General features: G+C 44.1%; 1 protein-coding gene across 3 annotated transcripts in view; it reads left to right on the forward strand.

Annotated features, from left to right (window-relative positions):
- The window catches only part of LOC117356483 (low density lipoprotein receptor adapter protein 1-like), an 83,931-nt gene that overhangs the window by 13,842 nt on the left and 48,721 nt on the right, over window positions 1-21,368 (forward strand). For all 3 annotated transcript variants that reach the window (XM_033935730.1, XM_033935732.1, XM_033935731.1), the window contains 2 exons: window positions 2,144-2,286; window positions 14,748-14,860. In XM_033935730.1, coding sequence (XP_033791621.1) covers window positions 2,144-2,286; window positions 14,748-14,860 — 256 coding nt within the window. The remainder of the gene's footprint in view (window positions 1-2,143; window positions 2,287-14,747; window positions 14,861-21,368) is intronic.

Raw genomic sequence — 21,368 nt, forward strand, 5'->3', positions numbered from 1 at the left:
TATAAATATTAGGAAACCCAAAAAATTCCCTCTAAACCACTATCAAAATAAAGTGATACCAAATCCTTATATGTAGAATCGGCTTTCTACATCTATTTTTATAGCAAATAAGATAGTAGTGGAAAAAAGCCTCATATCTGAAGCAGAGCACCCCTGCCTCTTCCCATTCCTCCCATCCACTTGTGCGCCCCCTTCCCTTCCCCTCTAGTTGAAGTTGTTTGTGGAGGTCAACAGCATGCTCTTTGTAACCCCATCGGCTCTCCTGCTGATGTCACTTCTAGGTGCCACATATAGGAAGTGATGTCAGAGGGAGAGCCGATTGGGTCTCAAGGAGCAGTTGTTGATTGCTGCGAGCAACAGCTTGAACTAGAGGTACGGAGGAAGGGGTGTGTGCACGGCAGGCAGGAACAGGTGGGGGGCAGGGGAAGAGCGCCACCACCCTGAGCGCCTCTTACCTTCACTTCGCCACTGGTAGAGATGACCATATAGCATGAGTGTGCAACATGGGACCCGATATTCAGCCTGCAGTGATAAGCAACTTATAAGCTGCTCTGCACCGCAGGCTGAATTAACCTTGTATATTCAATGCCAGAGTATATCTGGCTTCTAGCATTGAATATCCTGGTATCTGCAGTACCTGGAAGTTAACTGAGCGCCAGCCAATATTCAGACAGTGCCCCAGTTAACTCAGAAAATAGTTAGGAGAACCTTTTTTTTTTCTGTCCTAACTTTATCCACGTACTTAGTGGACTAACTTACCGTGTTAATGTTACCGCTTTTAATGCTCATCACTAAACCAGTTCTAACTGGTTTAGCATATGAGCATTTTATTTTCCAGCAACACTGGCTCTATGTGGTCTTTTGCGTGCCCTGTAGCAGCCTCTGAGAATAGCATGGAAATGTACTACTACTACTACTACTGCTATTTAACATTTCTATAGCGCTGATAGGCATATGCAGTGGTGTACAACATATTTAAGAAGCGGTCCCTGTTCAGTAACACTTACAATATATATTAACAGGACAAGTAGGGGCTTAGGGTGAGGGGTTTGAGTTAAATGCATTTTTGAGGAGGTAGGCTTTTACTCTGGATTTGAATAGTTCCAGGAACAGAGTTTGACGCACCAACTCGGGCAGTTTGTTCCAGGTGTATGGTGCAGCGAGAGAGAGAGAGAGAGAAGATGCAGTCTAAATTTAGTACAAGCTTATTAATTTTAAAATGAGAACTCCGAGCGATGCCCAGTAATTGTCAGGTGATGCAGGAAATGAAACGCCAACCTTTTAACACTCCAAAATAACTGTCAGGTCTGGAGATGCCGGTAGCGTTGAACTGTGAGTGTTAAAAGCAAATACCAGGAGGTCTGGGGCTGCCAATTGCATGAGAGGTGGAAGTTAGAAAAAAATACATTCATACTTTTATGGGGTTGGGTGGGGGCACCAAAGAAAGCATATATTTCTTGCTATAAGCATATGTTAAAGGTGCGTCTCGGGCGCGTTCAGCAGGTCAAGGACTGTCAATTTGCATGAGGTGGAAGTTATAAATAAATAAAAATTTGCATAGTTTGCTGGTAGTCCTCTGCCTCCCGCATCCCCCCATAGCGCTTATGATGTGTGCCTATAACGCGCTACAATAAGGCACACCTATGACATAGCTTTTCCTGATGCATGCACACATTTATGCCTTTCTCCATGAACTATTGTGCGCATATGTCAGTTGCTTTCTCCAGTGACTGGTTAGTTGGAATTTCCTTGGACCTTATTTACATGCAAAGTTTTTTGAGTATCACTTGTTTAGAAATCGGAAAATTTACCAGCCCTATAACGGCTCACAGGATTTTAACAAGGACCTTTGAGCATCGGGCCCTGAATATTGCTGTTTTAGCCAGTTAAGTCGTGGCTCTGTTCTGACTCTGCCCCCGGAATGGCCGATTTAGAGCTAATATTCACTGGTACTACCCAGTTAAGTGCTGCTGAATATAAGCAGCTGGTCACCTGAGCGGAGCTAAACCTCTTTGAATATCAGGCCTACATGTGCTATGATGTGGCAGATATCCAGTTCTGTAACAGATGTTTGACTGCAGTTTGGTACCTAAGTGTTGGAAGCTCATTGTTGTGCACTTATCTTTTTCCTTTGTTGCTTCAGAGCTCCCTGAGAACTGGACAGACACAAAGGAGACCTTGCAGGAAGGCATGGTTTTTCAACTTAAGTACCTAGGGATGACCTTGGTGGAGAAACCCAAAGGTGAAGATATGGCAGCTGCAGCTATCAGACGCATAATCACCATGGTGAGCATGCTTTCTGTTAAGCTGCTTTTACTGTATGTTCCTGTTCTATCTCTCTTCTCCTCCCACACTCGCTCCTGAGTCTCAGAACACCCAGACATCTTTCTCCAACCCCTGTTGTGGAAGAGCCCATTGGAGAAAGATACAAATTATTAAGAATTAGCTTGAATCAGGTAAACAACTTTAGTCATAAGCTGTATCCAGAGGCCTTTATACACATACATGCACAAATGAAAAGAACTGTTACAATAACATTTTTATGGCTTATAAGCTTTGGCGAATATATCAATTAGATCCACAGGATATAAATGCTATAAATTTAATGAATGAATGGTTTTGGAAAAAGGCACAGATGTTGAGATATAATACAATAGATGCATGTATTGGTCTCTTAACAAAAGGTTTAGAGCAGATTCCAAAAGAGTTCCAAAAAGAGAACAGTGATATACAATATATTTTAACAAAATCAAAAATCCAAGTACCTACAAACCCAAAATGTGGCCCTGCAAAGGGTTTGAGTTTGAGACCACTGCTATAGATGGTGTTCAGAGTTGGATGCTGTTTATAGAATAGCATTTGGTGCTGGGGTCTGCACCCAGTGTTGGGCGCAAGGATTTATACCAAGTACAGAAAACCTGATGTAAATCATGCGTAGATCTCCCTTATTCTATAAAATTGTGTATAAATTCTAGGAACGCCCCGAACCATGACAGTGCCCCCTATTTCTGGATTTTACACGTAGATCCCGGTGCCTAAAAATGTGCACCTAAATTTTAATTAATGCCAAGCAATCGGTACTAATTAGTTTGTTCAGTTAAGGTATACCCAGAAATTGGGCACATGCCCAAATTTCCACACACAATTTTGAGCACCAAATATAGAATTACGCCAATAATGTCCAGTAATGCTATAAAAATGGGTATTATTGTAGAGAAAAACAGGTACAATATCATTTTGTTCCAAACTGTTTGAAGCTATTAAATATTCTATCAAAAGTTCCTTCTGTGCTATCAACCTCTCACAAAGAGCACAATTTTCAAAGTGGTTTAGGCACCTAATGATGAACTTTGCGCACTTAGATCCCTGGGTGTGGAAATTGCAGTGAGCAGCATGGCTTGATATAGCTGCATACGTTCTCAATACTTTCCAAGTAGGCACTCTCGGAGACATATTTGGGTCATAGAGAAGAGCACAGATGTAGAATTGAATTGTCCTTTACCTCCTGATGCCTCAGCTCCACAAATAAGAGATGCAGAGTTTGTGGGTACCCATGTGCAGTAGTTGTTCCCTAGTCCTTTGGACTAGTTAGATTTTCCTGCAAAGTATGCATAGGGAGCCCTGTGCTTGATAAAATACCAGCCAGCTTAATCAAGAACCAGGGTATATAGTTTACTCAAAGAATGAGAGAGAAAAAGTAATCGATATCCTAAAAGTATTCTCACTCTTATAATATCAAGCTCAAAACTGTTGTATTTCAAAAATACTCAATGCAACCTGCTATACTTCACACATGCTCAGAGACACGAAGCTCTGGGGGAAGTAACCCTATCCTGGAGCTTACCCTCCAATCATTGCATATGACTATTTCATTTCTTCCTTAATTATGATGGACTTTCACTTTAAATCAACTGTGCTCAGTAACCAAGAGAAATAAAAATTAGCCACTTATCTCAAAAGCAGCTCAGGGGGTTTGCCTGTGTGGGCTGTATAGTGTAAGACTGTCCTTCGCATTCCCTTGAATGTAGTTCCACTTGGAGTCTGGCAGCAGTTACCTCCCCCTCACCCAATTCTATTCCGGGCTGTAATTACGTTACATTCTGTAAGGAAAAACAAAAGTCTGTATCTGCGTTGGAGGAAACAATAAATGATTCAGCCTTTTAACCTCATTTATTTTAAGTGAGTTATTTTGAAGCTGTGCACCAGGTCATAGCCCTGGCCCCTGACTGTTTTGCCCATGCTGCTGCTGTGAGCTGAGATATTTGCTTAGGGCCAGTCTTGGACAGGGGCAAGAAGGGTGCTCCTCCTGGGTCCAGACAACATCTCTCTCCTTCTCCCCACCTTGAATCTAGTGTCTTTCCTGCCCTCTAGACTGCAGTAGGAGTGAGCTTGGGTAAGCAATTTTAAATGGTCAAAGAGAAAGCGGTTCTTAATGTAACTTTAGCATAACGAATACACATTCACCACCACCTTTATTTGACCTTTCATGCTAAGGTCAAAGTCCAAAATTATCGATAGGTAATATATTCCCAAGCTTCCATAATTAAGCAACATTTCCACTATTATTACAAAGTGAATATTTGTTTATAGCAGAGTTGTCCAATGTCGGTCCTTGAGGGCAACAATCCTGTCAAGTTTTCAGGATTTCACCAATGAATTTGTGTGCGATCTGTTTGCACGCACTGCTTCCGTTGTATGCAAATAGATCTCATGTTTATTCATTTTGAAAATCCTGAAAATCTGGCCTGGCAAGGGCCGAGGTTGAACAGCCCTAGTTTAGAGTATCATCCTCTGGGTATATGGGGTCTTCGGCACGAGGGGTGGAACAGGGGAGGAGAGATGCTGAACCCACAGATAGAAAGTGGGTTATGCTAGACTACCAGACATCCAGGAAAACCTGGACATGTCCTCTTTTTTGAGGACTGTCCGGGTGCCTAGATGTTTTGTGCCAAGGAGGAGGTAGGTAGGGGATTTGGGAGTTAGAGAGGTCATGAGAGGAAGCAGTGTTGGAGAGGGAGAGCAGAAGAAACAGCATGAAGGGAGGATTGGCTGGAGAAACAGCATGGAGGGAGAGAGAAGGGCTGGAGAAGCTTTATGGAAAGGAGAGAGTGCTGGAGAAAAGAGCATGGAGTAGGAGAGAGAGGCACCCACGGGGGGGGGGGGGGGAGGGGGGTTGGAAGGAGAGAGAGAGAGAAAGAAAGAAGCACCCACAGGAGAGGGGGGTTGGTAGGAGAGAGAAAAGCACCCACAGGGAGAAAAGAGCATGGAGTAGGAGGTTGGAAAGAAAGAGAGGCACCCACGGGGGGCGGGGGAAGGGGGGTTGGAAGGAGAGAGAGAGAAAGAAAGAAGCACCCACAGGAGAGGGGGGTTGGTAGGAGAGAGAAAAGCACCCACGGGGAGGAGGAAGGGAGAGAGAGAGAGAGAGAAAAACTCATGGGGAGGAGGAAAAGAGAGAGGGAGAAGCACAAAAAGATACAGAGGATGGGAAGCGGGACCAAGGAAATGGGTGGAGTGTTGGCGGGGCTGTGAGTGGAGTATGAGTGGGGTTATGTGTTCTTTTTTTTTTTTTTTTCTTCACAAATATGGTAACCCTATGCCAGTCTATGGGGGGGATGGGGGTGCAAAGGACAGAGAGGGAGAAATGTAGGGCTAGGGGTATGGGAGGAAGGGAAAAGAGGAGAGATGCAGGGCACAGACAGATGCTTGGCATGGAGTAATAACAGAGACAGGGAAATGCTGGAAAAGGGGTAGCTAGGAACACTAAGGCGGCATATGCTGAGCAGGGACCCAGAGGAGAGATGCCAGGGTAGTCTTTTTAAATTTGGTTGTTTTTGCTATAAGGTGATATATGGTTTAGCACCAGGATATCTTATTGATCAGTTTGTTTGTTAGCTCAAGATGATCTCTGTGTAGACCATCTGTTTGTTTTTCCCACCATAAGAGGTTGCCTTTATATAAACATTATCTTCATTGGTTATTATCTTTTCAAGCTGCAAACTGTGAAATGGCCTTTGCTGCTCTCTGCAAGTTCTTACTCTCATTTTAGAAAAGTATTAAAAACTCATATGTAAAATATCTTCCTGAATGATGCTATGTAGTAATTCACTATTGTTGTTCAGGTTCTTTTTTGTAAATTGTAAGCCGCACTGAACTTTATGGTATTTTGGGTTAAAAATAAAATTTGATGTTATGTTATTCTGGTCAGAACAGATAGGGATGCAGAGAGAAGATGGATGGCAGACATGGAGAGAGAAGAAATGTCAAGGGCTATTGTGTTAGAGGGCTTTTATGTCAGGATATCTGAGGCTTGTTGTTCTGGTGATTAGTGTAGTGCAAATTAAGGTGGCCAAGTTTCTTTGCTTTATGCATTGCAGTTCTGGGTTTATTTTGTTGTTGTGTTTTTTGTATCCTTCTTAAGCAAGAACAGGGCATACAATTGCCTTTTTTTTCAATGTGACCATAATTGGGGAAAAGATTCTACTGAAATTCATACAAAACATATGGGCAGATCTAGGATTTTTAAAAGGAGGTAGAAATGGCATTTCTTTTTAATGTTTTTAAATAATATTGCCAAATCAATCCCAAAGACCTGCTCCTAGTCCTTTGTATTCTATTTTTGCACATGCACACCTACTATTCAAAAGGAGGAAATTGTATTAAGTTAAATTAAGAACATAAGAAGTGCTTCTGCTGGGTCAGACAAGAGGTTCATCGTGCCCAGCAGTCCGCTCGCACGGCGGCCCAACAGGTCCAGGACCTGTGTAGTATTGTACCCCTCTATCCCCTTCTCCTTCAGAAAATTGTCCAATCTCTTCTTGAACCCTAATACCGTACTCTGTCCTATCACGCCCTCTGGAAGCGAATTCCAGGTGTCCACCACTCGTTGGGTGAAGAAAAACTTCCTAGCATTGGTTTTGAATCTGTCCCCTTTCAACTTTTCCGAATGCCCTCTCGTTCTTGTAGTTTTTGAAAATTTAAAGAATCTGTCCCTCATTACTTTCTTTATGCCCTTCATGATCTTGTATGTCTCTATCAGATTCCCTCTAATTCTCCTCTTCTCCAGGGAAAAGAGCCCCAATTTCTCCAGTCTCTCACTGTGTGAAAGGTTTTCCATCCCTTTTATCAAATGTGTCGCTCTCCTCTGAACCCTCTCGAGTATCGCCATATCCTTCTTAAGGTATGGCGACCAATATTGGACGCAGTACTCCACATGCGGTCGCACCATCGCCCAATACACGGCAGGATAACTTCTTTCGTTCTGGTTGTAATACCTTTCTTGATTATACCTAGCATTCTATTCGCTCTCTTAGCGGCCGCTGCGCACTGTTCCGACGGCTTCATTGTCTTATCCACTATTACTCCCAAGTCCCTTTCTTCGGTACTCTCACTCAATAACATCCCTCCTATCGTTTTTGCTTCCTACATGCAATACTTTACATTTCTCTACATTGAACTTCATCTGCCATCTCGTCGCCCACTCCCCTAGCTTGTTCAGGTCCCTTTGTAATTCCTCGCAGTCCTCTTTAGTCCAAGCACCACTAAATAGTTTGGTGTCATTTGCAAATTTTATTATTTCGCACTTTGTCCCTGTTTCTATATCATCTATAAATATATTGAATAGCAGCGGTCCGAGCACTGACCCTTGCAGAACACCACTCATGACCTTCCTCCAGTCCGAGTAGTGGCCCTTCACTCCTACCCTCTGCTTCCTACCCACCAACCAATTCCTGATCCTGATCTGGTTTACACAGGGTGACTAATCAATTCATGGGAACTTCCTAAAATTTTTTTTATAAGGAGTTCACCTGGGTATATCCTCAGTGCATGAGCGCAGAAAGCGCCCTACAAGGTTTTATCCACAAACATCACCTTCCGTCACCCAGTGAACCTTTTAAGTGCAAAGGTGCCCTTTTTTAATATATGAAAAAAAAATTAATAAAGTGCCATGTGCAAGTTTAGAATCAAACAAATCATCAGTGTGTCAATAAAAATGTTCAAATCAAACAGTTCTTGATAATAGCAGTTTCCTCCACTAAATCAAATATGAAGGAAAACTTAGCTTTCTAGAGTCCGCAAGGAGTCCAAACTCTCTCTTTTAGGGGGGTGCCTCACCTGAATGCCCTACAGAGTCCCCTGTTTCATTCTCTTCCTCAGGGGCAATGTCTGCATATGAAAAATATGTCCTTGTCTTCTCTCCATAAGACTGGAGTCAAACACGCATTTATAATCAGGAGGCAGTCATACAAAATTTAACATAATACAATTTCTTCCTTTTGAATAGTAGGTGTGCATGTGCAAAGATAGAATACAAAGGATTAGGAGCAGGTCTTTGGGATTGATTTGTACTTGAGACTGATTCCTCCTCATATATATATGTGAAGGGGCATAATCGAAAGGAATGTCTAAGTCTGTTTTCGTCCAAGCCACAAGTCGTCCAAAGTAAAAAAAAAAATAGCTTAGGACATATTTTCGAAAAATACGTCCAAATTTTTTTTTTTTTCCCGAAAATCGTCTAACTATACGTCCTGCCGATCTGATCGTCCAAGCCGCTAAATCATCTGTCTCTACCACATTTTCGTCCAACTTTTTGTCCAAGTCAAAAATGCCTAGAACAAGCCCTGTTGGACATGGGAGGGGTCTGCAAAGTGATGGGCTGAACACCCAGACATGGCACCTAAATAGTGGGGTACCTTATAGGGCACTGCTGGGAATTTCACAAAAAGGGTGCCATGTCTTAATATCACTACAGCTCCCATATAGGTCACAGTGAGTCCCCTAGATCCACTTATCTACCATCCTAATAGCTCTTATGACTGCAGGAGCCACTTATATGCCAGTACAAAAGGGTTTTGGGGGTGTATAGGAGAGTGCACATGTTTCAGTATCAATTCATTGATTACAGGGGCTTATGGGCATGGGGCCTCCTCTTTATGGGTCCCTAATCCATCCCCAAGATGACTTAAGCTGCCTCTGTGCAGGACGACTAGGCTTTCCAGGTGATGATGTTCTGGAGGCTGAATTTTACAGGTGTGATTTCGATTTTTATGGGGTTGGGGGGGGGTCGGTGATCACTGGGGTAGTGTGTGGGGGTCTGTATTATGTGTTTGCAGTGCTTATCTGGTGACTTTAGGTGGTTTTTTCTGACTTAGACCATGTTTTAAATGGTCTAAGTCACAACGTCCAAGTTCCATCTAGGCTCTGTTGTAAAACTTTCGGTTATACATGCTGTACGACTAAGTCTAAACCTGCCCACGTCCCGCCCAAATCCTGCCCTTGACACTCCTCATGAAACACCCCGTTTAGCTATGGTCGTTCAGCGGCACTATGAAGGCCTAGGTCGTTTAGAAATACGTCCGAAACCCGGTTTGATTATCGGCACTTGGACGTCTTTCATTTATGATCGTCCAAGTGCCGACTTAGGCTGGTTTTTGGATATTTTTCTCTTTTAGTTATGAGCCCCATACTGTATTCTTAGGCTTTTTGACTTTTTTTTAAAAAAATTTATTTATTATTTTCAAACTTATATCAAACATATTAACTTGTACAGAAAGAAGTTATGCATAAGAACAAATTCCATCAAAGTTGACATTGCAACAATCGGAAAAGAAAAAGAACATATATATGTTTAACTTTGCTCAAGTCCTACAAAAGGATCCAAGATTAACAAAATGCGAGAAAATTGAGAAAATAGTCAAGGATATAAAACTGTAGAGCTGAGAGCTAATGCCTAAATTAAACTAAAGAGCTAATGATGTTCTTCCTTCAAACGAGATAATGCCAAGAAATTAATTAACTGAGAAGGTTCAAAGAAAACATATTTAATTTCACAGTGATGCACTATACACTTGCAAGGATGCCTTAAGTAAAATGTAGCCCCTAAAGCTAAAACACCTGGCTTCAAAAGAAGAAATTCACGTCGGCGCTTCTGCGTCTCACATGAGAGATATCTGAATTTTAAGTCCATGAAATTCTTTTTGTCTATTTTTGAAGAATAGTCTCAAAATCCATGCTTTATCTGGCTGAAGAGCCACCGTTAAGATTAGTGTCGCTGGAATTGCCATTTCTTTATCTGATGTCTCAAGTAAAGTTGAAACATCTAATACCTCCTGGTTGTTAATCACTTGACGTTGAACTTGATTTTTTGTAGGCAAATAGTAAACCTGAGAGAGTGGAGGTAGACATTCCTCCGAAACTCCCAGTATTTCCTGTAGATATCATTTAATCATTTCTCTAGGGGACACCTTAGCGACCCTTGGGAACTTAATCAATTTTAGGTTGTTACCACAAGCGTTATTTTCTAAAAACTCAATTTTTCTCCTAAGATTTGTATTACCCTTGAATGTTTTTAAAAGATACCAAGTCCTATTCCATTTTTCCACTAGTTACTTTAGAAGAAAGCATATCATTTTTAAGTTCTTTTATTTCTCTTGTTTGTTCAATTAGTTTCCCTTCTATATATTGAAAATGGGGACTTATGGCTTTACCAAAGTTAGCCACAAGATCCCATAATGATTCCAGGGTCACTTCAGCAGGTTTAGTTATAGGAATTTTCCCTTGCTTAGTGAAAAAATGCTCACCGTCAATTGAATCTGCTTGGCATTTTCCCCTCTAGGTATGTCCTTCACTCAGCGTTGGTATTGCCTTAGTCTCCATAATAGGGCTTTCCTGCTGAAATTCCCCATCTCCCAGGCTCTCTGATGTTATACTTGCCTCCAGAGGAGGAGACAATCCAATCCGCGGGGTCTCCCCACTCCGGGAAGAGCTTGTGGTCCGAGGCTGCGAGGGTGGTGCTCTTGCATCGGGGCTAAGAGTGGTATCCGTCCCAAGGAGAGTCGCCGCGGTCCCGCCTTCTCCCAGCGTTTCCAGCGGGCTAACTACTGACGCCAATGGGGCACTTTGCATCCTCCTCAGCAGTTCATCTATAGTGCCGACCGAAATTCCTCCGGTGTGCCGAGAGGCAGCAGCGGCACTCTGGCCTCATCTCTTCGGCATTCCTGGTAGGTAGTGATCTCACTCCCCGAAACTTTCTTTCCTATATTGGTCGAACTCTGAGGAGCGTTCCGAAGCACTTCCAGTGTGCGGCCATCTTGGCGATATTTTTAAATAATATTGTACATTGCATTTTTATGCAGTGGAAGAAAGGCAGTCCATTAAAGTTTTTAATAAGCCATGGCTCATCGTATATTATATTTTCTACCTTATCCCCACTCCCTACTAACTCTTATGTTCCCTTCTGTTTTTTCTCTCCTCATGCTTCCCTTTTATTCTTTCCAGGTTCCTCTGCATTTCCCCCTTACATGTTCTTCACTTATCCCTTCTCACTACTTCTTTTGTCTACTCCAAAGTTCTTCTATCTCCCTCTTTACATCCGTCTCTTCCTTCATGGCTTTTCAGGTGCAGTAACATTTAGGGCTGGATTCTGCCATCGGCACTGGTATATTTTTGGCACCGCCAAAACCGGTGACACTCACATGTCACTCATAAATTGATGCTAGTTGCGGAATCGTGGACTACATTTCCGGCACCTACTGTACATGATAATTGCATCCACAGGGGCTCCTACCGGTGCCTATAGTCACTTCCAGCGCAAGCCATGCCCACTTTAACCGTAGGCACTGGTAGGACCTATATGGATGGGACATTGGTGGTCTTTTCTGTAGGTGCCTACATTTTTTTCTTAAATTAGTTTTTAATTGGTTTTAAAGCCATGGTCAATTACTGCATCATTTATCGCCAATTAAACCAATTTAATTAGGCGGCAGTAGTGTGCTGGCTATCCAGTGGATTCCAGACAGCTAAACTCATTGACCTAGCAGCTTAGTAATATCACCAGACTGGATTCTACACTGCAGTTCCTTAAATAAGCTTGCTTTATTGTAACTTAAATCAAAGAAGTAAATGAACTTACAGTTCTGTAGATCTAAGGGTTTCTGCTGTCTTCAAATCCACACTTCTACCAGTGTATCCCAAGAGCTGGGGAACTGGGGGTGTATTTTCAATATTCTTTGTGAAGATGGTGATTAATTAGAAGCTGTCAAATTCAATGTGTGAAATCAGAAGAGGGCACAGTCCTACTCTAAGTCCTGCTCTAAACCATGTGCTCTCTGACAAAATGGATTCTGATCTCACACAGAGGCAAAGAGAAGGGTGGGCTGCTTGCAGGCTGCAGCAAGCCCTCTAGGAGCAGCCAAGCACTCTGGGAGCTTTTCTATTACACACACTGTACATCTCCACTAAACACTGACTTCATACACAATACATAAGCAATCTGCTCTCATGGACATGAGGGCTTAACAGGCAGGCTGCCTACCGCAGCCTAACTTTCAGCGTCTCTACAAGAAAAAGGGCTTTAGTATTTTTTACCAAAGGAATATTCTGGATTTTGGACTGCAAATGCAGATTTAGTCAGGGGAAAGCATTGCTTTTGACCTTTTTTTAGTGCTATGTGACCTGACTGATGCAACCTACTTCTGTTCAAGAGTTGTCTGCTTGGCCTTCCAAGGTCTAACCCAGGGGTTCCCAAAGTCCCTTCTTGAGGGCTGAATCTAGTTGGGTTTTCAGGATTTCCCCAATGAATATGCATTGAAAGGAGGGATTTTGGGGACCCGTGGTCTAACCCATAGCAATGTAGGATGGAGTATTTACATAGCCTTGCTACTCAATAGCACACATTTCAGTGAAAGTGTCCCTAGTGTAGACTACAGATAATACAAAATGGAATCCTTCGTGGTACATGCAATATGTATTCTTTTACAGTTTCTTAGTTTCATATTGGAAGAGTTGCCGTACAGTGAGAGATTGGAGAAACTGGGCCTCTTCTCCCTTGAAAAGAGGAGACTGAGAGGAGACATGATCAAAACATTCAAAATACTGAAGGGAATAGACTTAGTAGATAAAGACAGACTGTTCACATTCTCCAAGGTAGGGAGAACGAGAGGGCACTCTCTAAAGTTGAAAGGGGATAGATTCCGTACAAACGTAAGGAAGTTATTCTTCACCCAGAGAGTGTTGGGGAGCTGGAACGCTCTTCCGGAGTCTGTTGTAGGGGAAAACACCCTCCAGGGTTTCAAGACTAAGCTGGACAAGTTCCTGCTAAACTGGGAAGTACACCGGTGAGGCTGGACTCATTTTGGAGCACTGGTCTTTGACCTGATGGCCGCTGCGTGAGTGGACTGCTGGGCACAATGGACCACTGGTCTGACCCAGCAGCGGCAATTCTTATGTTCATATGTTCCCACAAAAATACTGCTTCCTGTTTCCACCTGTATGAACATGTTAAAAAAAAAATTGCCATATTCATCTCCAAAACTCAATCTCTCGGCGAAGAATCGTCTGCCATTTTTATTAAGAATGTATGTAGACAGATTGAATGTGTTACATAATAATAATAATAACTTCTATCCACTTATATTCCATAATTGCCATTCAAGAGGTTCAATGTGTATTACAAAAAAATCGACCAGATAGAAAGGAGGAGAATACAAATACAAATTCTTTAAGATATTTGTTGAACAAGTGGGTTTTAATTTATTTCTAAATCTCACATAATTCATCTCCAGTTTAACAGCTGTTGGTAAAGAATTCCAAATTAAGGCTGCTTAATAGGAGAATAAACTATTCACTACTGTGCATTTGTCTCTCAGAAGCAAGCACAGAAATTTGCACCTGGAAAATCTGTTATCATAAATGCATGGTGAAAAGGAGTTACACCATGAATTACGCCAAAAATCAAAATATAAAGCTTAAATCTCACTTGGCCTCTATAGGTTGCCAGTGAAGGATTCTCAGAAAAGATGATGCTTTGGGCTCCTTTTACTAAGGTGCGCTAGCATTTTTTAGTGCACGCAGGATATTACCACATGCTACGTGGTTAGAACTAACGCCAGCTCAATGCTGGTCTAGTGCACGCGGCAATTCAGCGCACAACTATTCTGCACATTAATGCCCTAACGCAGCTTAGTAAAAGGAGCCCTTTATCATACTCGTTTGCTCAATACGCATTGACCTTCAAGTGAAATAATGTGGTTTTAAAAACTACTACTACATATTTCTATAGTGCTGCCAGACACTATTGAAAACTCTGGTAACCATATTCACTTTTTTTCTGAAACTGTTAACTCCCTTTTAACTCCTTTTTCTTGCAGGTATCTGATATTCTGTGTCCTTAAGGCTGTGGAGACCCTCCTACAATTCACTAGCATCAGTCCCTAGCACTAACTAGAGATGGCCTTGGCAACTTTAGGATCTTTCCTGGCAGTGTGCAGGCCTTGTCTTCTAGTTTGACAATCTCCATTTTCACCTGCCAACTGGGTTCCCACCTTACAAGATAATCCCCTTGGAAAGACCTCACCACAAACTGAGATCATGATTCCTAGAAATAATACTCTACAAAGTCTGATCACTGAATTCAAAAGGATAAAAGGTTGAAAAAAAGGAATCTAAAAGAAAAGGAATTTTGCTCAGAAATTAGTGTTTCACAGTAATCTGTCTCTGGAATTAAACGTTTTGATCTAGTAATCTCCTAGCCCCATTGTCTGTGCCATCTTGCCCATCTATTAACAGAATTGAAAGTCAAATTCTCACTAAGACAAGGGAAAAAAGCAAGAAATCTCTATTTGAACCAAATGATTAAAATAACAGATTGATTTTTGTTAGCAGATGAATCATTTTCTTTTTTTAGGAAGCAAATGATTAATTTCTGTTTGTGGCAAAGACTGCTATCCTTTACACAACGTGTCTTTCTTTAGGCCCGAGCTGAAGCCAAGAAATTCCAGAAAGTTACACTGACAGTCTCCCCAAGGGGCATCTTACTCCAGGATTCCGAGACCAATGAAATGATTGAAAATATTTCCATATACAGGTATGCAACAGTGGATGGAGAATGGATGAAGCACAGGTCCCCCAAGTTCAAAATGCACAGGCTTTAAAGGAAAAGCTTGAGCGCCTCAGTTAAACGTGGTTAGTTAAGTAATATCCACCAGTGATTCCAGTGTAGTAAATCTCTTTGAATATGTCTAAGTTTGGGATATGTTTGCTGGAAATCTGTAGGTACTGCATTCAAATAACTGCAGCAAAGACATTGGTTATTCCACAGTTCTTCAACCGCTGGTCCGCAGAAAATTCCTGCCGGTCCGCGCAGGGCCAGCAAGATGGACGCTGTTAAATTTCCTGCCCCGGTGGTGTTCGCGGAAATCTTCTGTTCCTTCCAGCCTCGGGCGATCAAGACAGGCTGCTGACGTCAGGCATTCACTCTGTGAGTCTCGCCTATGCGGAAACAGGAAGTTGAAACAAAATAGACGGGACTCAGAGAGGGAATGCCCGACGTCGGCAGCCTGTCTTGATCGCTGCCCCTGCCGAGTTGCCGAAGAGGGCCCCGGGGTAGGTGCAGGTAGAAGGGAGATGGTCAGCGTGCGCGGGGGGGTCAGCGTGTGGATTGGGCCATCAGCAGCGTCTGTGCTGAGAGTCTGCCCACGTGCAGGATGCGGCGGGTAGAATGCCTCCGGCTCGTCTTGGGCGGCAGGGCCTGCAGTGCAAAGCTGTTTTTGCCGGCTTGGGGGGGGGGGGGGGTCGCGAATGTGCAGGGCACAACAGGAGTAAGATCATAGGGAGCCTTCAACAGTGGCTGTCTCCTTTCCTAGCAGCTCTGTACTTACCAGGGCAGTGATTCACTTTGGCAACTTCCCCTTTCCTCAGAGGCTGCAACGGACCCAAGGCTGCCTAAGGAAATCACTGCTGCAGGTAAGTACTGAGAGCTGCTGGAAGGAGAGGAAGCTACTGTTGGAGGCTGGGAAGCTGCTGGATAAAGGGAGAGCTGCTACTGCACCTGGAGGGAGGTAGAAAGAGAGATGCTGCTGGGAGGGGAAGAGGGAAAGGGATGGGAAGAGAGCTACTGTTGGATAGGGGGAAGGAGGGAAGGGAGAAGGAAAAAAGGAAGGAAACAGCTGGCAGGGAGATTAGAGGAGGGAAAGGGGAGAGACAGGAATGAGAAAGTAGAGAGAGATTGATGCTGGAAAGGGGGTCAGCAGAGAAATGAGAGAGGGATAAAGATGCTAGATCTGGTGTAGGAGAGATAAAAATGAAGAAAGCAGTGAAGCTGGAATGAATGATGTAAAAAGGAGAGAGGAGGCACAGGCTGGATGGAAAGGGGAGAGGGGCATAGAAAGAAGTCAGATACATATGGAAGGGGGAGAGGCCAGACAGTGGATGGAAAGGGCAGACGCTGGAAGGAAGAGTGGAAAGAAGATGAAAGCAGAGACCACAAAAGGTAGAAAAAATCATTTTATTTCTATTTTATCATTACAATATATCAGATTTGAAATATATATCCTGCTAGAGACATAACAGGGGACTGCAAAGCCTAACACTATTCCTATCATGTGTGACTGCAGTATTCTGTTAGCATGATATTTCTGTGTAGCATTCTGTAATAATTTGGCTTGTTCAGTTTTCTTGATAGTAGAGGGGATATATGTGAAGGGGAGGGGAGACAGGGGTTTTGTTGGTCCTTGCTCTGAATATTTATATTTATAAAATGACAATTGTACAGAATATTGTTTCTTTTTATACTTTAATAAAATACGTTCAACATAAAATCATAACTGAGGCTTGTGCAGATGGGATCAGATGGTTTGTGGGGACCGAGCTTGCGGAGACGGGGCGAAAATGTGTTTTTTTTATTTCGGTCTTAGTAGTTTGCCGGTCCACAAAATAATTCTTTTATTTCTGCCGGTCCACGGGTGTAAAAAGGTTGAAGAACACTGGGTTATTCTATATTCCTAGGAGAATATCACGGTAACAGAAACTAAACAGTAGCAAGCGTAAAACTATCTTCCCAAATTCTAGAATTTGTGGGGAGTCCAGATAGGCAGCCACAGGTAAGCAGGGGCCCACCTACATTGGGCTCAGGCCACTTAGCAGCAACATGCCCTAGCTGTAGCTGGCAGGAATCTCTAAACTCCACTTCGGCGTTCTCCTCAGGGCCTTTTTAGTGAGTGTGCTGCCCAGCTATCCACCCCTTTCCCCACAGTCTGAATCTCTATTTCTTGCTTTCATTCTTCTCCCACCAACAGTCTGGCATCTCTCATAGTCTCTCAGCCTCCTCCCCTCATGTACCTTATAAAGTGTCTTTCCTAAAGTCTGTCAGCTGTGAGCAACAAGGAGATTTTAGTAACAAAGGAGGAGCCTAAGGGATCTGGCCAGTCGGAATCTTTGGCCACTCCCAGCGCATCCCGTAATGCACCGGGAAAGGACAGGCCTGTTATTCAGATGAAGGCCGGCCGGCCAGAGGAAGCACCCATTCATCCAGCCAACTACTAAAGGTAGAGGGAGGTTTCGGCTGGGCTAGGGTCCTGCTGGGCTAGTCGGGGTGGGGGTTTCCAGCTGGGCTGGGTAGGTTCCTGCTGGGGGGTTGGCAGTCTACTTTTGCGGGGGTGGGGTGGGGGGTGGTGGTCCCTCCTGGGCACAGACATTACTGGGGGGTGGGAGGTGTCCAGCAGGAGGGACTGGGCATCCCTCCTGCCAGAGAATGTGTCAGTGGTGGTGGCAGGAGGAATTGGGCACTCCTCCTGCCGCAGACATTTGGGGCTGGGAGGGGGGGAAGGCTTCAGGGGTCCCAGCATGAGGAACTGGACATCCCTCCTACAGGAAGACTTCACAGGGGGGTCCCTGCCACAGCTGCTGAACTTACCAGGCAGGGAGGTTCCCTTGCCGATCAGTTCCGAGGCCACATTTACTTGAAGGCACCAGAAATATACATTTCTAGCGCCTTCCACTGGCCTAGGGCTGCCTAAGCTCGCCTAAGGCCACTTCCAGACAAAACCATTCCCACGCCTAGCCTTAAGCGAGGTAAGGCAGCCCTACGCACCTCACTAAGTTCCCGGAGGTGCCTATAATGCAGGCGGCCTGCCTCAGGAGTTTTATTCCGAAAGAGTGCTCCCCGATTGGTTTTTAGGCAGTGCTAAGCTGCCTAAAATCGGGACACTGTTTATAGAATTTGCTCCAAAAAGTTAAGTGGCTGTAACCTTTTGTAGTAGCATCATGTGAATAGAGTTGTAAAAGAGTGTGTGTGTGTGACCTGGTGTTAATGTTAATGAATGAAGAAGGTGCTGATTTATAGGTTGCAGGGTCCCAGAAATCCTTTCACCAACTCTGATTAACATGAGCTACACAAACTGAAGCAGAACTTATCTACTCCTTCCCTAGCTAAGATTATATTCATGCACCTTTCTAACTCCATGTGCAATATTTAGTCCCCCTTATTTTCTATCTAATGCCTGTTATTCTGCCTTTGTTTCACCTCAGTTTATACCCTATATGCTACCTATTAAGATGTTTTATTGCATGTTGTGCTGGCATTGTTTTTTTTTTTTTTAATATAATTTTTATTGTAAAAGCAGTCAAATACACACAACCGTGGTCTGACATACGACCACATAACAGGTATAACAACAAAGCAAAACAGTAGGAAATACAGGTGCTTCATAGCAGAGGAGGTGTAATCATAACATCCGGCATGAATGAACACACAATCGATGGAATGAAAGGGAAGAATCTCGCCAAAAACGAGTCTCAAAAGGCGCCCCCGAAAGCACCCTCCTTAAGATAATAAAGACTGCAAAAACATTTTTGTCATTAGTAGAAACCCCTCACCCCTCAATCACCCATCCATCCAACAGACATAACTATCCAGCACAATCAATCCACACAGTTCACAACAGCCACCCACCTAGCACTCCACAAACATACCACAATCAACCGAGCTCGAGAGTCGCCGGTCAAGTAGGACGGTGGAAGCCCCAAACAAGGAGCCGCCCATACCTAAAAGGGACCATATTTAAGGCAGGGCTCTGGGAGCTGCGGAGTCAGCCGCAACTTGAAATGCTCTCCACAGGGAAACATATACTACCCTATCACTTCCAGTAGATGCCGCATGGGATTGAATTTCAAAAGCAGCTAGCTCCCGCATGTAGTGGAGCCAGTGAGTGAAGGATGCGGACTCAGGCCCTACTCAATGTAAGAGCAACAGCTTCTTCACCATTAATAGTGCTGTGTACAAAAACTTCTGATACGGTTTGGTAAAGCCTGCGGCGGATACGTCCCCCATGTCACCCAACAATAAGAGGCCATAAGACCGGGGAATGGTTCGGCCGGTGAGGCCCTCAAGAAAAGGGAGAACCTGGAGCCATAAAGCCGCATGGGGGCACTCCAAAAACATGTGCAGTAGGGTGCCCCTTGCTCTCCGACAATGAGAGCAAATGTCATCATCCCATAAACCCATGTCATGTCCCTGAGCCCTAGAGATGTAGGTCCGATGTAATATCTTAAATTGCATTTCCCTAAGGTCCATTGATCCTGTGAATTGAATAAGGTTAGTAAAAAATTCCAGAAATTGGGTCTCGGTGAAATCAAGAGCTAAATCACGAGACCACTGGGCCACAATCCTAGGCAGATAAGAGGGGGGGGAAGCGCATTTTTGAGTAGCCTATACCAAGTGGATAAGGTATTTGTCTGAGAAGGTAAGAGTGCCAAGTAAGAGTCCAATTTCCCCAGTGCCCAGGTCTCTCTCCCCACTGACGGTTAAGGGAAAAATAGTAATGTCTGGCTTGCAAATAGGCCCAGAAATGCAAAGCCGGGAGATCCCATCGGGTCTGGAGGAGTGAAAACGTGGGGAAAGTCCCCGAGGTCTCATCAGAGAGATGTCACAAGCTGACACAGCCCCGGGAGTCCCACAATTGAAACCCTGTGGTACCCATCCCCGGGAGGAAGTCTACATTACCCACCAGGGGCAAGAAAGGAGAAGCCTGTGGGGCCCGCCCCTGCTCCTTCCGCCACCACCACCACCACGCCCGGTGTAGCGGTTTCAGGAGAGGGAATCGGGAATCCACCCCCGGAATAGACCGGGGGGACAAATGCAATAAAGATACAAAGGAATGAGGAGCACACCACGCCTGGATCCATCCCGATGGTGAATACCTATAGTGGCCATAGATACCCTCATGGACAAAGCGCATCAGGGAAGCAACGTTATACCTGCGAATATCAGGGAGATCTAGGCCTCCTTGCCCAGAGTCTAGGGATAAAGTAGCAAAACTGATGCGAGCCCGTCTTTTGCGCCACAGGAAAGAAAGAAGAATAGACCGAAAGATTTGGACATCCTTATTCAGAATCCAAAGCGGAATCGTTTGAAGCGGATATAAAAGCTTCGGCAAGAGCACCATTTTGAATAACACCGCGCGGCCCCATAGGGAGATGGGTAAATCCTTCCACTTCTCGCATAGAGCACGGATAGCCTCAATATGATGGAGAACATTGTACTGATAAAGAAGATGAGATTGGGTGCTCAAATAAACGCCAAGGTATCGCATGGGTTTCCGAACCGGCGGAATCGGTAAAGCGTCATGCCATTGCTCATGTCTATGAGAAGCCAGAGGCAAGAGTTCCGATTTGGCACAATTAACCCTAAGTCCCGAGACATTCCAGAAATCTTGAACAAGAGAGAGAGCCTCCGGTAAGTGTAAGGGTGCGTTTTCCAAATATAACAGGATATCGTTCGCAAATAGATTGATGCGACTTTCCTTGGCTCCAACCTTAATACCGAGAAGAGAAGGATGAGATCGAATTTTAACCGCCAAGGGTTCAGTAGCCAGAAGAAAAAGTAGCGGGGACAAAGGGCACCCCTGGCGAGTACCTCGTGCAAGCGGAAAGGAAGAAGTAAGTTGTCCATTAATAAGAAGCTTAGCCTGAGGCAGAAAATAAAGACCACGCACCCAGTCCACAAACGTGCCTTCCAACCCATTGTGCCCCATAACCCAGAAGAGGTAAGTCCAAGATATGCTATCAAACGCCTTCTCCATATCAAGGCCCACTATAGCCGCCTGGTTATTTCCCCCTCTTCGAGAATAAATGGCCATCAAAGCTCTCGTGAGATTCATAGAGGCATATCTGCCAGGCACGAAGCCTACCTGATCTACTTGGATAAGGAGGTGGAGATAGACGTTCAGGCGTTTAGCAAGTAACGCAGCAAGCAGTTTTGCGTCTTGATTAAGTAGCGATATGGGCCTATATGAGCCCACCTGGGTCCTTACCCGGCTTGGGTAATAAAACTACATGTGCCAGATTGTAGCGGTCCACACCTTTTTGGGAGTGCAATGAATTAAAGGCAGCCGCCAGAGGGTCAGATATAACGTCAGACAAAATCTTGTAGTATTCCGGTCCGTAACCATCCGGCCCAGGTGATTTGGTCAATTTAAGGTCTTTAATACCCAATTCCACCTCAAGATGAGTTATGGGAGCACTCAGAGCCTGAACTTGAGTCGGTTGGAGCCGTGGAAGGACGATATCACTGAAAAAGCGATCTCTATCCATGTCCG

Source organism: Geotrypetes seraphini, chromosome 3, assembly GCF_902459505.1.
Source record: "Geotrypetes seraphini chromosome 3, aGeoSer1.1, whole genome shotgun sequence".
Classification (NCBI taxonomy): Eukaryota; Metazoa; Chordata; class Amphibia; order Gymnophiona; family Dermophiidae; genus Geotrypetes; species Geotrypetes seraphini.